The 15,541-nt window shown below is 38.0% G+C and overlaps 2 protein-coding genes across 3 annotated transcripts; one reads left to right on the forward strand and one right to left on the reverse strand.

Annotated features, from left to right (window-relative positions):
- The first annotated feature begins 501 nt into the window (after positions 1 to 501).
- On the forward strand, positions 502 to 10,554 carry LOC132635473 (protein decapping 5-like). Its single transcript, XM_060351879.1, has 7 exons — positions 502 to 756; positions 5,660 to 5,760; positions 6,951 to 7,022; positions 7,180 to 7,989; positions 9,330 to 9,527; positions 9,689 to 9,799; positions 9,901 to 10,554. The coding sequence occupies exons 1-7, from the start codon at positions 615 to 617 to the stop codon at positions 10,051 to 10,053; spliced, it is 1,587 nt and encodes a 528-aa protein (XP_060207862.1). The 5' UTR covers positions 502 to 614; the 3' UTR covers positions 10,054 to 10,554.
- Positions 10,555 to 12,171: 1,617 nt separating this feature from the next.
- On the reverse strand, positions 12,172 to 14,484 carry LOC132635474 (protein MODIFYING WALL LIGNIN-1-like). Of its 2 annotated transcripts, none has more exons than XM_060351880.1 (3): positions 14,070 to 14,484; positions 13,755 to 13,966; positions 12,172 to 12,519 (listed from the first exon to the last, which is right to left on the reverse strand). In XM_060351880.1, exons 1-3 carry the CDS (start codon positions 14,172 to 14,174, stop codon positions 12,285 to 12,287), a joined length of 552 nt encoding a protein of 183 aa, XP_060207863.1. In that variant the 5' UTR covers positions 14,175 to 14,484; the 3' UTR covers positions 12,172 to 12,284. The 2 variants fall into 2 exon arrangements, with proteins under 2 accessions (XP_060207863.1, XP_060207864.1); XM_060351881.1 differs by lacking the exon at positions 12,172 to 12,519 and adding an exon at positions 12,533 to 13,292.
- Between the last annotated feature and the right edge of the window lie 1,057 nt (positions 14,485 to 15,541).

Raw genomic sequence — 15,541 nt, forward strand, 5'->3', positions numbered from 1 at the left:
TTCTGTTCTTGTGTATCCTGTTTGTTTGATTTTGATTTCAATTTATCAGTTTTATGTTTTATTGCTTTTGAGAATATGAATTAGTGTAAATGGAATCACTTCTAATATCATATCAAAAAAATCGAATTGAAAAAATCGAAACTGAAAGAACTGAACCGAACTAGTTGTGTTCGGTGTCCACCTTCAAAAAACCGAAACTAAAATAGCCGAACTGAAATTTGATAAAACCGAATCGAAGAACCGAAGACCCACTCTTACAATTTACTCTAAGATGTTGCGCAATGAGTAAAAAATAGGTAAAAAAGGGCAAAAGTATTTTTGTAGGGAAAAGTAAAACGGAAATTTACTTTTCAAATAAATAAAAATTAAAAAATGGGGCCAAAACTTAAAGATAATTTGTGCACTTTGGCCCCATTATAGTTGTTTAGTTGATGAACTAACCCAATAAGTTGTAAATGAACCTTCGAGAGAATGGTCCCAAATAGAATCTAAACTACCCTCTCTTGTCCCAAAAAAATAAAAAGTAGTAGTTTGGTTCGCAGGAAAAAGCGCCCTAAAATACCATACCAGAAAGAGCCAAAAGTTTGATTGGCAGTTTGACACACACGAAAACAATGTCGAATGATTCCGAAGCGTCGGCGGCGGGGGATTCATATATAGGAAGTTACATTAGTTTGACATCCAAGTTTGAGATTCGTTATGAAGGAGTCCTTTACTATCTTAATCCCCAAGACTCTTCCCTTGGCTTGAAAAACGGTTCGCCTTTCTTTTCTCTCTTGTTCATTTTTCTTATTATTGCGCATTCTTGTTATATTTGTATATTCTTTTGTTGATGGTAATGAATTATCGTGTTTGTAAGATTATTGGCTTTCCAGTAAAAAAGATAAGGAACGCAACTAGTTAAAATTTTGGAAGAACTGGTTCTCTGAAATAGATACTATCTTCCTCATCCTCGCTTCCACCACTCTCTCCCAAACTTTCATCGTATGACTCAACAGCTTGATACCCTTATAGTTGTTGCAGTTCTGGATATCCCCTTGTTTTTATACAACGGGATCATGGTGCTCCATCTCCGCTCTTCAGGCGTCTCCGCTGTCCTAAAAATGACATTCAACAACCGCGTAAGCCACTCCAAGCCTCCCTTACTCGCATCCCTCCTAAATTCTACCGGTATTTCATCTGGTCTCATCTTCCGCATAACCCCCTCGACCTCTTCCACCTTGACCCGCCTGCAGTACCCAAAGTTGCGGCGACTCTCTGAGAGCTCCAATTCGCCTAACACGATGTTCCGGTCCCCTTATTCGTTCAAGAGTTTATGAAAGTAGGTTTGCCATCTTCGTCTAATAAGGGCATCCTCCACCAAAATTTCCCCTCCCTCTTCTTTGATACAATTCACTTGATCCAGGTCCCGAGCCTTCCTCTCCCTTGCTTTGGCTATCCTGTACAACTTTTTGTCCCCACTTTTTCCCCCTAATTCTTCATACAAGCGTCCAAAAGCAGCAGTTTTAGTCACCGTAACCGCTAACTTCGCCTCCTTCCTCGCCTTTTTATACTGCTCCCTGTTAGTCCTCTTCTCCTCCTCGTCTGTGCTCTTTACTAGCTTTAGATACGCTGCTTTCTTAGCTTTCACTTTACCTTGTACCTCTCCGTTCCACCACCAGTCCCCTTTGTGTCTGCCAGAGTAACCCTTCGAGACCCGTAGCACCTCTCTTGCCGCTTCCTTGATGTTAGCAGCCGTCGTAGTCCACATACTACTTGCATCTCCGCTACTTCTCCAGGCTCCCAACGCCCTCAACCGCTCCCCCAGCTCCTGGGCATTGTCCTTGTTCAAAGCGTCTCACCTAATCTTCGGCTGACCCGATACAACCCTCTTTCTTCTCTTCCTTCTTATCTCCAGATCCATAACCAAGAGCCTATGTTGGGTCGTGAGGTTCTCGCTCGGGATAACCTTGCAGTCCGTGCATAAACGTCTATCGCACTTTCGGGAGAGTAGGTAATCAATTTGTGTCTTGGCCCTCGAACTCCGAAAGGTGACCAAGTGCTCTTCCCTCTTCCGAAAACTAGAATTCGCTATCACCAAATCGAAAGCTTTCGCGAAATCCAACAGCGCCGTACCTCCCTCATTCCTATCCCCAAACCTGAAGCCTCCATGCACATCATTGTATCCCCTAGCCGATGTCCCGATGTGGCCATTGAAATCACCACCAAGAAAAAACTTCTCTGAGTGCGGAAAACCCCGTACAACCTCGTCCAAATCCTCCCAGAATCGCCTTTTGATCTCCTCATCCTGGTCCGCTTGCGATGCGTAAGCACTAACCACGTTCAAAGTATGCCCTCCAACTACTATGTTAATAGTCATCAGCCTATCGCTCACCCTCCTGACCCCTACCACCAGATCACGGAGATCTCTGTCAACCAGAATGCCAACTCCGTTCTTACCCTTTGGGCCTCCTGAGAACCACAACTTCAATCCATCTACATCCCGAGCCTTATCTCCCACCCATCTAGACTCCTGGACACATGCTATGTTGATCTTCCTCTTCTCAAGAATCTTCGCTAACTCTATGGACTTCCCTGTCAGGGTGCCAATGTTTCAGGACCCAATTCTCAGCCTAGCGGCCCCCTTTCCGCCCTTAACCCTCTTCCTACCTTCCACCCCTTGTCCCCCCCCCCCCCCCCCCCCCCCCCAAGAACATGACCTTACTCTACCATCATTCACCGCAGTCACTATAATAAAGGTCGAGCTAGGTGGCACCAACACTAAACAAGCAGAAAATAGAATGACAGGGAGTAGAAATACAGGAATAACTTCGCTAAAATGACGGAACACCTGCAAAATTAACTAAGTGTAGCCGGAGGTACCAAGTCCAGGCTGGACAGAACCTGAATTAGCTGCTACGTAGTGCTTTTGCTGCTGCCGAAACACTGTCTCTGGGCGCCCCCTGCCGGAATTACTGTTCACTGGCGAATGTTTGCTGCTCAGTTTCCACCTGTATTGCGGGACCACAAGGAAACCGAAAAAAGGGGGAAAAGAAAAGAGAAGGCTAGGGGGGAAGAGAAATACCACACAAACCCTACAGCGGTAGTATGGGTCTGTGGTGGTTGTGGAAAGAAGTAGTGCAGCGGGAGAAAAGGAGAGAGACAGAGAGAGAGAGATAGAGAAGAGGAGAGGAGAGAGAGGTACCGCCGACTTACCTGGGGCGACCTCCGGTGGTCGCTGGCCGGAAATACTTTCAGGTCAGGTCAGAATAGTCTTATTACCGTTGTGGGAAGAGAGAGGAGAGAGGAGAGAGGAGAGAGAAGAGAGAGGAGAGAGAAAAGTCAGCCTGTGTATGATATGGATATGAATTAAACCAGCAAACTAGCAAATAATATTATACCAATTTTAGAAAATATATACATAAAATACCTAGTTTTACGGAGAGACCATGGGTTCACGTGCCCCATATTTTACCTATAAATTCGCCCCAGTTGTGAGCCTCTATGAACGACCTTCTGGATGATCCTTCTTGTCAAATGATCTGTGGTGGTCTGTTTAGTCTGAAACACCCTCTGATTTCTTTCAAGCAAAGGTGATAAACACTTGCTGCCAAGGACATTCTGTAGATTTCTGCAAATGAACTCTTGCCTTTAGCATGTGCAACTGACCATTCTAGCTCTTCAGGCCATGATTTGGCCAGTCTTCTGATTCCTAGCCATCCCAATAGTGTATCATCTCACATTGAAATAAGAGGCGGCATATACCTTCCTGTTGAGTGCCACACAAAGGCCATTGTTGATTATCTACAACACCCCATAGGAACAATCTGTCTTTTGTACTCAGCCCTCTCAGTGCTGCCAATCTGAGGATGAAAATCCACTTAGGAGCTGTAAGATTGTTACATACCAGTCGTTTCCATTGCACCTTTGGAAACGTGCCTCCCATTAAGCATACATTGTCTTGATTGGGAACTGTTTGGCATTCCTCATGTCTGCTTCAAGTATTCCAGCTTGTTGCACACATTCCCTGCACTGCAGTATCTTCTGGATCACCCATGAGGACTGTTTAGGCATGCTGTCCCATACCTGACCACCTTTTATGTAGTAGCAACGCGCACACATCACCCACATCTTGTCTTTCTTGCAACATAAGTTTCAAAGTAGCTTGCTAATAGTAGCTTTGTTCCACAAGGCCTGGAATTTTCTCACTTATCAAAAGAATAAAATTGAGACACTGAAGGAAATAAAGAGAAGGTTTGAACACATTGTGTCATGGTTTGTCCCATAGAACCTATTATGATACATTGACTAGCTTCCAAATGACTCCTTTTGATTATGAGGAGTATGTTGTCAGTTATGGCTTTTGCTATTGAAAAACCAGCTGGAAAGGATAGTTTAGACGGTCAAGCTGCAATTTTTGCTGAATATCTTGAAGTATTACAGTTTTCAGTGTTCTCATATTTGAGAGGTGTAAAGACGCCTCAAGGTCCATTGAGACTGTGAAGTGTATACTCAAAGTGCAGTTAAAGCTCATTTCTAGTGAAAAAAGTTGCTGATGAAGAAGTATATGCGTGTGCATGCATATACACAAAATGCAAGAACAAATTACTACAAGCACAAACAGTGATCATATTCATATTGACAAAGGAATTGAAAAAACTGTAATTACATCAATTATGAACCAAAAACAATGTTAATTGAGTTCACGAGCTATTTTAAAATTCTGATTTAGCAGCAATGATGTAGTTTTAAGCTTCTATTTTAAATTTTGGGGTAGCGTTTTACCTTAAGTTTCTAATTTCCTGTTCGTATAAACCAACATACTCATCAATTATGTTCCCCTAAGTCCTTAACATACTCATCCACAGTGTTTCGCTTGCTATATTTATTATTTGGTATCACCCTCTTCAAGATAGAGCCCATTGATGTTTGGGAGCACACTTTAATAGAGTGTTTCTTACACTATAGTGCGCCTTAAGCTAGTGCAACCCTTAGCTTGTACTCTTTGGGGATTATAAGAGCCTTAAGTGCACCTCTTCTCTTGCCCATTCTAAGTATCTAGCTTTAGATCATTGGGTAGTTAGGTAAGGTTGGCAAATTCATGCCTCGAAATTTGTCTTTTGATCAATTCTTTTCTTAATATGGCTTTGACCCATTTATATGTCACACTTTCCTCATGGGATATTTGAAATCTTTGGCACACTTGTGTAACCAATAACTGGCTTTACACCACTGGGTTTTAAATGCTCCTAATTTTTGGTCCAACTGAATATTAAATGTCAGATCTGTAATTCAGATAAACCTGAGAATGCTTTTCTTTCCCTAGAAAATAAAGTTCAATATGATGTGTAAATAAGTTTACTTTTAATCATGCCTGGTTGAATTGAGTTGCTTAAAATGGGGCAAATGTTGAAGCGTCTTCTTCCACCCTTGTGTGAAACACTGGTTTCTCTTGACGGGAATAAACTTTAGTGTTTCTATAGCGCTGCTTTGGTGCATTTCTATGTCAATCATATAAGTTTCTCAAGACTTCTGCATTACAATTGTGATTCCCAAGATAAGAGGGTTAAAGTATTAATTTCAGAATGGGATGTTGGCTGCATGCTTATTGGTTATTTCCATTTGGAACTTTCATCAATTATCGAAAAAATGCCTTCTTTTAACCAGTGCTCTATTGCAGTGAAATCATACGGAACTGAGGGGCGTAAGAAAGACGGTCCCCAGATTCCTCCAAATGATAAAGTTTATGAGTACATTTTGTTTCGTGGGAGTGACATTAAGGTACGTGGAAATATTTTGACTGGTATAGAAATTTGTACGTCTACTTTTAGTAAAGAGACTCAGTGCAGTCTGTTTAACGTGATGCTACTACTTTTGACTGTATATGCTCATTCCCAGATATCTATGCCTAAGTTCCTTAATCTCTCTTTTATATTAAGTATAAAGTGTGCATGCTGTTACTTTTCATTACTCAGATGAGAGACCAATTTTATGTTCTGACAGGGAGTTTATTGTGCCATGTCGTGTTGGCTATGTCTCTTATGATTCACTTCATTTGATTTGACTCGTTACTCGTGAGCATATCTTCATACTGGACAACCTAAAGGGGATCTTGTATAGAATTTGTATATCTATATAAAAGTCAATTGAAAAAATTTGCACCAAAATGGTGCCAAAAAGTACATATTTCTACATAACATTAGGCTTCCAAAAAGTTGATCCAACCATCTATACACACAGGCTGTTTTCTTTACATGTAACATATAAATAAAACATGAAGAAATTCTTAATCCTCTAGAGTGGCTTTTCAAGTCTTCTAATAATTTTCTATTCATCTCCCTCCGATGTTGCAAAATAGACACAATGGTGCGACTTTGAATATCGAAAGATCAACTGGTTAAGATCCTGTAGCTAGGCTTCACTTGGTTATATGTTTTTTTGTTTGACGGATGCACGATGCTGCTGGGCGGTATACCACAACAATCGCGCTTCATCCCAAGCTAGTTGGGGTCGGCTATGTTAATCCTCACTGTCTATGTCTTTCCACTTGGACTCGTCTGTGTGAGCTTTCTCATATTTGGCCGTCTCAAGGCTGGATAAAAGAGGAGAGTTGGGTAGGTTAACAACCGATGCAACCCTAATCAATTTTTGTTGCTGCGCGTTTGATATACTTGCCCAGTTTCTTAATTGCATAAGATTGGAAAAATTGCTTCTCATTATTAAACTAACTCTCAGCCCCTAAAAGTCGGTAAAACATTAACGGGAGGAAGCTACGTACAAGAAGTTTACCTAGTTGTTGTCCTTTGCAAAGACCAATTGGAGTGTTTTCATTGCTTCAATTTATTTGTAAATTTTGTGTTCACTAATATCTTTGTGGTAATGGGTTTCTTTTTGGCGGAAGGCCAAAGATCATCATTTTCTCTCTTTGCCCTTGAACGTTGATTTCTAAGAAAAAATATCTTCTCTTTCAGGATTTGCAAGTAAAGTCCTCGCCGCCTCCTCAAGTGGAAGAATCATTAGATAACGATCCTGCAATTATTCAGGTGCTTGATCTCCTAACAATAGATGGCACCTTAAATAATCTATTGTAAAATTTGCACGAGAAGTTATGCTGATAGTATTTACCCAAGAAAATCTGACAGTAGTTGCTACATTTTATTTTTATTTCACAGTAATGTAATGCCATTTTTATTCCTGTAGTCACGCTGTGCTGGAGTCTCCCCAAGCTCTTCAAAATCGGTTTCACTTAGTGGTGGATCTTTGACAGAATATGGCTCGTACAAGGGACCTACTTCCTTGAATAGTATGCCACCTTCACATCAATCTGTAAACCAGTTTGAATATGGCCCTTCTCAGGCAACTCAATCCAACATGGGTTCTTATGCAACTCCTGCTTACCAGCAAAGATACAGTGAACCTGCAAGCAGTCACCATGCTCCACAACATTCTATTCAGCCTGCTGCTTCACATGCGATGATGCAGGATTTGCTGCAGACTTACCCACTCCAAGGCCCTGAACCTTTCACTTCAGCTGTTCTGCCAAAATGCGTAGCTCCAGTGCCTGTGGTTACCACTGCAAATTCTTTATCTCTAACTAGCATACAGAATCTTGCCCCGCAGCAACTTCCTGTGGCTCCTAGTACTAACATTTTATCTCCCTTATTATCTGTAACCTCTTCCATGCCTTCTTACGCATATACTCCTGCATTTCCCCAGTCTAGTCAAAATGTGGGTAACTCTTGTGCTCCTATCCTTGCTAGAATGGGTTCTAATGCTTCACCCTTGTATCCTGTATCCCCATTTGTAGATTCCTCATCAGGTGTGTTTCCACAAGAACCCCCTAGATTGCTAACTCCAGATCAGTTATCTCTACCTAGATTTCCTGGGCAATTATATTCAGATCAGAAGGACCTTGGTGTTCTCAGCTCAGAACCTCTGAATCCCTCATCATCATTTACTACTCCAGCAGCCCAAGCGCCATTGTTGCCACTGCCACCTGCTGCAAAGAAGGTTATTTAGCCCTTCATGTTTTGATGAGTGTCTGGTTAAATTTTTTGCTGTTATTATTTATTTAGAACCATTTCTGCCCTTATGCAGTTCAATTGCCTTATTCTATTATTTGTAGTGTAAAGTCTATTGGATGTCAGTAGTAAAGTGGTTGAATCTCTGTGAAACTGGTTCTGCCTATCATTCATTTAATTGCTTGGACTAGTGACCATGTACATCCGATGATTGCTTGCTTTCCTTTTTTGTTTGGGGTTGGGTTCTACTAGACTCTTAAGCTATGCCCTTGCTTGTCAAAGTGTGATATGCTTGACAGTTTGATTCTATCACTCTTTCCTCCTTTGCGTTAAAATTCAAACATCACATTCATATTCTATATGGATTTAGACATAGTTGACATGACACAATAATGCATATTTACTGTAATCTTATGGGCTATCAATGGACTTCCATAAAATTTATTTTGTCTCTTTCTGGAAAAAGAAAAATCTACAAGCAATAGAGAAGCTAGAACTCAGTAAATCTGGTTACAGTTTTCTTGTCACGTTGTGGATTTAAGACACGAAAGCTAATGCCCTCTTTCCACCTATCTGAAGCTCAAGTAAGGTTCTTTTTATATAAGGTGTATCTGTATAGGCATGGGGTGGGTAATGAATATGTTGGGATGAAATCTTAGCAAAATGATGCAGGATGATATATTAAGGCTTCTGACAAAGGGGAGGGTAGAGGGGATGTATTTTCAGTAGAGCAAGAGAGATAGAGAGAGAAACAATGGAAGAAATAGCATTTTCAACTTAAGAGTGTTGTGAGAACTTTGTATTCAGTATAAAAAAGAATTAACTTAGTACCATTTAGGTTTTACCACTAGGAACTCAAACTGAAAATATGGAATGTTTACAAGGATGAAGAACGAGAAGAGCTTTGGTATTCGTTTTGGGCCAAAAAAGAACGTAAGAGATGGAATAAATGGTTGGTGGGGGCTTATAAACAAGAAGTGGTCTAAGAAGTCAAACGAAAATAATTAACTATGGTAATCACTCCTGTATTCCTTGGGCATTATTCCTTAAGGTGGGAATTCCATCAAACATAGCTGCTGTAAGATTCTCCGTGATCAAGAAGTTTAGGGACTTCAAGATCCATACCATTTCCAGAAGAGTTTCAAAACGAATGATGCTTCCTTAACCATGCAAATTACCTTTGCTTTACAAGTTTCTTTTCATTATTTAGGACAACTTTCTGTTCCGCTTTATAAATATTTCTGCCTCCCTTGTCAAGAAATGTTTCTGCCTCTGGAAGCAATTTCATCACCATCTAGCTTATGACATTTTGTTTTTGTGTTGTTGCAGTTGCAATCAACTTCAGAGTTCACAGAAGAATTCGATTTTGTTGCAATGAATGAGAAGTTTAATAAGGATGAAGTATGGGGCTATCTTGGAAAAGCAAAACAAACAGCTAAAAAGATGGATGGTGAGGACATTTCTATGGCCAATGAGAACAAGGGGAATGAAGATGGTCATGGCTTGGATGCTAATGCTGATCCCAAAGTAGGTGTCAAGCATTTTTATCACGTATAATCAAATTATCCACATGTTATTTTGCATTATATTCCTCTTTACCAGACCTCGAGTCGTATTACTTGTATAATATGATTGCCATAAGGGTTTGAATCATATCACATTTAATTCTCCTTCTGATCTCTGCGCAGCCTGCCTATATTAAGGATGACTTCTTTGATAATATATCTCGCAACACAGTTGCTCGTGGAGGTAGGAATGGGCAAAATCGTTTTTCTCATAGGATGAGGCAGGATACTGAGGTTCGTTTACCCCTCAAACATTCACTGGATTTTGATCAATTACTATTACATACCAGTGGCAGTAACTAACAAATCATTCCTTTTTATGTTTTTTCCTCCAGACTTTTGGTAACCATCAGCAAAGGCCTTATCCTGGGTATGGTGGCTATGGGCCTGGACATGGTGGGCATCGTGGTGCATATGGCTATGGTTGGGGAAGGGGGTATAATAACTATGGCAGTAGGGGCCGTGGAGGAGGGTACATGAGGATGTAACGTATTCGTTGGAGTTTCACACAGTGTCTGGTTGTATCGTTTTCTGCCTTGCTCAACCAACTGGCAGAGTAAATCTCCCGCTAGTTTATGACATTCGCTGAGGAGTTCAATACCAAATGTTACCGAACTGCCAATTACTACAGTTGCAGTCGTATTAGGAATTGTTATTCATGGCTGGTTCATGCTTTTTTTGGTCCAGTGAGCCAGGTTTTCTTATATGCGACTATTGATATCGTATGTCTGCCCTGGTGGGAATTTGAGTTTTTCAATCAGTTCGCTTGGTTCTCTCGCCTGATCTATGCAACTTGTCGTTTGGTCAAGGGGATTTGACGTGTAAGTTGTCTGTTAGTTTCTTTAGCTCAGATTAGACTGAGGAAATGACCTTGTATTCTCATTATTCTCTTCAGTTTAGAAGTTGTTCTGTACTACCTTAAACTGTCTTAACCCAACTACCTTTTAGTGACATTTTTAATGAAGGTGCCCTAGCAGTTTTAATAATTATCTTTACTTTCTCTTGCAATGCAATGCTCGTTGTTGCTTTCATTATATATTTGATGGTGCTCATTTTGTGCATATATTGCCCTCTTGGTACAAAAGGATGGTGTTTCAATGCCTCGATATAGGTTTATTCTTATCATATTGTGTTTGAAATTGTTCTAACAATACCATTGAATGTATATTTTTACCTCAAAATATGGTGGAAGTTCTGTTGACAGTTTTGCTCTAATGTGCTTACTGTATCTGTTGTTATACGAGGTCCTTGCGTACACGCAGGTTTTAGGCATCTAACTCACGTTCATTTCTACTTTCTAGCATCACTCTACCCGTTCTGATAAATATTTTACTTATTCATCACTCTATGTGGATTGTAGAGCTATCTCTTGAAAAACATTCAGATATTTTAGTACTCAAGAGTTTATTGAAATATATTTATTACGAAAATGTAAGAAATAATGTTATCCTGGTTATCAAACTACGAAGTTATCTGTCAAACTGCAATTAAAACCTTTCAATTGTTGATACCCACAGAAAAAACTTTAAATCCTTTCTCGAGTGCCTTTCACATGAGAGTTGTGAATACAGACAGGATTCTGGGAGGGGATCTGGTCCCTCTAATTTAAATGTTTTTTCTAAGTTTTCTTAGACCACTGATTGACTAATGTCTTGCGCCAACTTTCCTGAGACGGTGGAGGATTTTTCTGCTGGCCACGTGTATTGCTGACTTGTTGAAGCATTAATTTGAAATTTGATAACACATCACCACCATGGGTAAAACCCATGCTTCTGCATAGCAGTAATTTTTTTTCAAGGTGACTGACGAGTGACGATGAAGCTTCTATATAGTAGTAATTGTTTTTTTTTTTTTATATTGCTTGGTGTTTTTAGTATGAGGCTCACCTTATATATATTTTTTTTCAAGGTGATTGACGTCGAAGTATGGGTAAAACCTATGCTTCTATACAGTAGTAATGTTTTTTCTAAGATTTTCTTAGACAACTTATATTGACTAATGTCGATGCCAACTTTCCTGGGACGGCGGAGGATTTTTCTGCTGGCCACGTGCATTGCTGACTTGTTGAAACATTAATTTGAATTTTGATAACACATCAACACCATGTGGGGAAGAAGAAAAGTGTCTACATTTCAGTATTACCTTATTCCTTGGGTTAGAAAGGACCACGATCCACTTTATTCCCCTTCCATCTCCTCACCCGCCTCGCCAAATAAAAAAGAAAGAAAATTATTGTGTTTTATACGAAGGAAAAAAATGCTTTTTGAAAAATCCTCAGTGGTTTTTTTTACCTATTTTTTAGTATTGATAAATTAGTAAAAATATTGTTCCAAAAGTATTTATATATAATTTAGAAAATATTATGGAGGTGAAAGGTTGATTTGTGGGATGGGGTCTATCGCGGTGTGGTGTGTTGGAGGGTGGGAAGGAGACAGTTAGTGTGATAGTCACTAATGAAATTTCTTTTCTCTATTTTTACTAGAAAAAATAATTTTTTCATTTTTAACGGAATATTTTCTAAAATTTTGATTCATTTTTAACGGAATATTTTCTAAAATTTTGATCAACCAAACATAGGAAGCTCTTGTGTGCCTTTCTCTCGAGGATGGAGGGCATTGATTCTTTATCATAAGAAAGAACGTATAAGAAAAACATGTTGCTAAGTAAGTCTATGCATTTTGTATTTCATTTCTCATCTTGTATATATCTTTCTATATATTCAACTTGTAGAAGTATCTTGCCATCTTGTTTCCACTTGGTTCTTCTTCTTTATTTTCAAGATGAGGGAACCAAGTGTTGAGCTCAAAGTTACAAAGACCAAAATAGCTGAAATAATATAGACACCATCTTTAACTATGTAACATTCACCATCAATCCACCCTTCACCAAGTGGTTGGCTTTTGTTCATGCTACTGCCAGTCCCTATCAAAATTATTGCCATCACAAAGCTTATCCTGCAAATGCAATCATCATTTCACTTATGACTAACTAGTCAAGATTTCAGAGCTCAACACAAAATTCTAGAACAAATATACATCATGAAAAGACGATACTCTATATTTAGAACGAAATTTCGGTTGAAAATATTTTGATTTGAAAATTATCCATCTATACAAAACGGAGATGTTGAGGCACGGGTTAAGATCAATACCGACCGTAATCAAAATAATGAAATTAGTATGTTCGATGTTAAATTCTTATTGCCTTGAAGCTTATCGAGAAAAACAAAGTAAAAAGAAGATTTTTTTAATTTTTTTTTTAGTTTAATTATTTGGTTGTCGTTCCTTTAATCTGAATATGCGCCAGGTAACGAGAGAGATTAATAGTGAAACTTACTAGATAATTCTTTTATTGTGGGATACTAGGGACGGGTTAGCCTTAAAATTACACTACAAAAAATTGGGTAATTTGCGGAGGTTGAAAGTTGCATTTCGTGGAGGTTTTAGCCTCCACTATTTGCTAGCGGAATATGAAACTCCCGCAAATTGCAACTTTCAACCTCCACAAATTACCCATTTTTTTTAGTACAAGTTCGGTAGAATTTAGTAACTTAAGCTCAAATATTGTATTTGTATAAAGAATTATTTTATATATTTAAAAATGATTTATTCAGAATCTAGTAAGGAAAAAAAGATGGTTCAAAAAGCATCAACAAAATCCAGGTTTCACCTCTGGACTAACTGTAGCCCATATGCAGCATTATTTGTTATCGGTAAAATAAAGAAACCTGAAATCAATTGAAATACGAAGAAAACTGAGTAATTTAATTCATGCCCGTATGTTGCACATTCTGCTTCAACACTCGTACCTTGCCACTTCGTCACGTATCTATTTTTCAAGTTTTTACACAATTGAAACTCAAAGCAAGATAATAACCCGAATAGTTACTGTTCTATGAAATCAATACATATTAAAGTTGTTCTATTCAATTTGATATTTTTTCTTTATTTAGACATGATAAAAATATTTCTGATAAATCAATCATTTTGACTTAAGAGTAGAAAGTAAAGAGTTTTAAATTATATATATCGCCAGTATAAATATTTTTTATACTATCAAATCATTTTTACCTATTATAGCTTCAGGTACGATATTTCATTTTCAAGATTATGAATTTGAATGATCCATAAAAAAATAATAATTTAAACTCAAAAGTAAATTTCATGTTAGAAATGGATGGATCACCTACCATGAAAGAACACACATGAAGCCATTAATGGTAGGCTTCTTTTTAGCCTTTGATGAACTGTTTTGATGGTCCCTTGAAAAGAAAATTTTACATATCAACAAGTTGCCAATTACTTGAGCCATTACTAAACAAATTATAGCTCCAATTCCAAATTCAAAATCCACACTTCCAGGCAAGTAACACAATTCCCCATCAAACCTGAGATCTTTCTTCTGCAAGCAAAAGATAACCAATCAAACAAAATGATCAAAGCCAAAAAAAAATCCAATTGAAAATAGATGGTTAAAGATTGAAAAAAAAACAAAAAAAACTTACCTTTGTTTTCTTGAATTCAGCAGCTATGCAAAGAGAAATGGAGACAAGGCCAAGAGCAGTAATAGAGGAGATAAGAATTGGATATATGAAATGGTGATTTTCCATAACACCTTTTTTGTTCTTTCTCTTTATGGGGTTGTGTTTCAATGAGAGAATAAAGAGAGAAAAAAGGCAAAGTAGAAAAAATAGAGGTTTGAAAGAAAGCTTGAAGATTAATCAAAGGATAGTTTGGTGGTAGACCTCTTTGGTGTTTGAGTGTCTTGGAAATATAGTCATCATTTGTTGAGTATAACTAAATCCCTCTTTGGATCAATGTAATCTCACTATGATATATCAACTGGTCAACTCTTTAACTGTTCCAATGGTTTTTTCAAGTTGTTGAAGGAGAGAGACATTTTGGGGTGGGGTGGGGGGTGTTTGGGGGGGGGGGGACGTGGGAGTTGGATGTTGGAGTGTATTTTATGGTTAAGTGAGGACAACTTTATTTCTTTTAAGAGGTTTATGTGGGGAAGGGAGAATTTGAGGTTAATAACAGATTTCTACAATTGGATTAAATTATTCCAACAGATTGTTTGACATAATAAATAAGGTACTTTTTGAAATCAAGGAAAAGCTTCTCTTAATTTTTTCAATCACTTTCTTCAATACTATAAACGCAGTTACTATTTTGTTAGAACAACATATGCAATAAGGTATTGTACTAGATGCTGAGTTTTTTGCACTATTGGATTTATATTCTCTTTCTCATCCATCTAACACGTTACTGTGAAGATGATAACTAAGCAAATAACAATACGCTCTCTTTAATGGCTTCAGCTTTTAGGTGACATGATCACAACCTCAACATAGTAAAAAGGCATATATAAGTTAAAAGTTCAAGTTTCATCCCCCCATCCATTATCAAAAAATATATACTCCTTCCGTCTCATAATAAGTGTTACTTTAGTCAAAAACACATATATTAAGAAACCAATAATGCAATATGAAGTTTATTAAATTTTCCCTATATAATAAAAATAAATTACTTTTTTCCTCTTGATTAGAGCTTGCACAAGTAGTAATTCCTTTTACATTGGGAATCCAATACCAAGTTACTATATAGCTAATTCAATCATCATTTACATGTTACTTTAACTTGTCATTTTTTGTGTAAGGGTAAAATTGAAAAAACTAGTCAATTTATGTCTTGGTCTCCTAAGGTGAAACTTATTATGGGATAAATTTTTTGGCTAAGGTGACACTTATTATGGGACGGAGAAAGTATTTTTTACGTGCTCAGCCCATGAAAAGAATCAAATCAATATGTAAGGAGCGTGTGGAGATGATAATTAAAATAAATTAAAGTGTGTACTCATGAATAATTTAAAGTTTAAATGAGATGATTACACATCTTAACAATAAAATTATTAAATTTTTAATTCTCTTCTACAAAAAAAAAAGTTTTAAATGAGATCTTAATCATACGATTATCA

This window comes from Lycium barbarum, chromosome 4 (assembly GCF_019175385.1).
Source record: "Lycium barbarum isolate Lr01 chromosome 4, ASM1917538v2, whole genome shotgun sequence".
Lineage (NCBI taxonomy): Eukaryota > Viridiplantae > Streptophyta > Magnoliopsida > Solanales > Solanaceae > Lycium > Lycium barbarum.

Excerpts from the sequence above, each read along its gene's own strand:
- LOC132635473 (XM_060351879.1), top strand. The coding sequence starts at position 615 with ATGTCGAATGATTCCGAAGCGTCGGCGGCGGGGGATTCATATATAGGA. Across the intron at positions 5,761-6,950 it reads TTCGTGGGAGTGACATTAAG|GATTTGCAAGTAAAGTCCTC; the intron begins GTACGTGGAAAT and ends CTTCTCTTTCAG. Across the intron at positions 7,023-7,179 it reads ACGATCCTGCAATTATTCAG|TCACGCTGTGCTGGAGTCTC; the intron begins GTGCTTGATCTC and ends TTATTCCTGTAG.
- LOC132635474 (XM_060351880.1), bottom strand. The coding sequence starts at position 14,174 with ATGGAAAATCACCATTTCATATATCCAATTCTTATCTCCTCTATTACT. Across the intron at positions 13,967-14,069 it reads CTGAATTCAAGAAAACAAAG|AAGAAAGATCTCAGGTTTGA; the intron begins GTAAGTTTTTTT and ends TTTTGCTTGCAG. Across the intron at positions 12,520-13,754 it reads TTCATGTGTGTTCTTTCATG|GATAAGCTTTGTGATGGCAA; the intron begins GTAGGTGATCCA and ends TTGCATTTGCAG.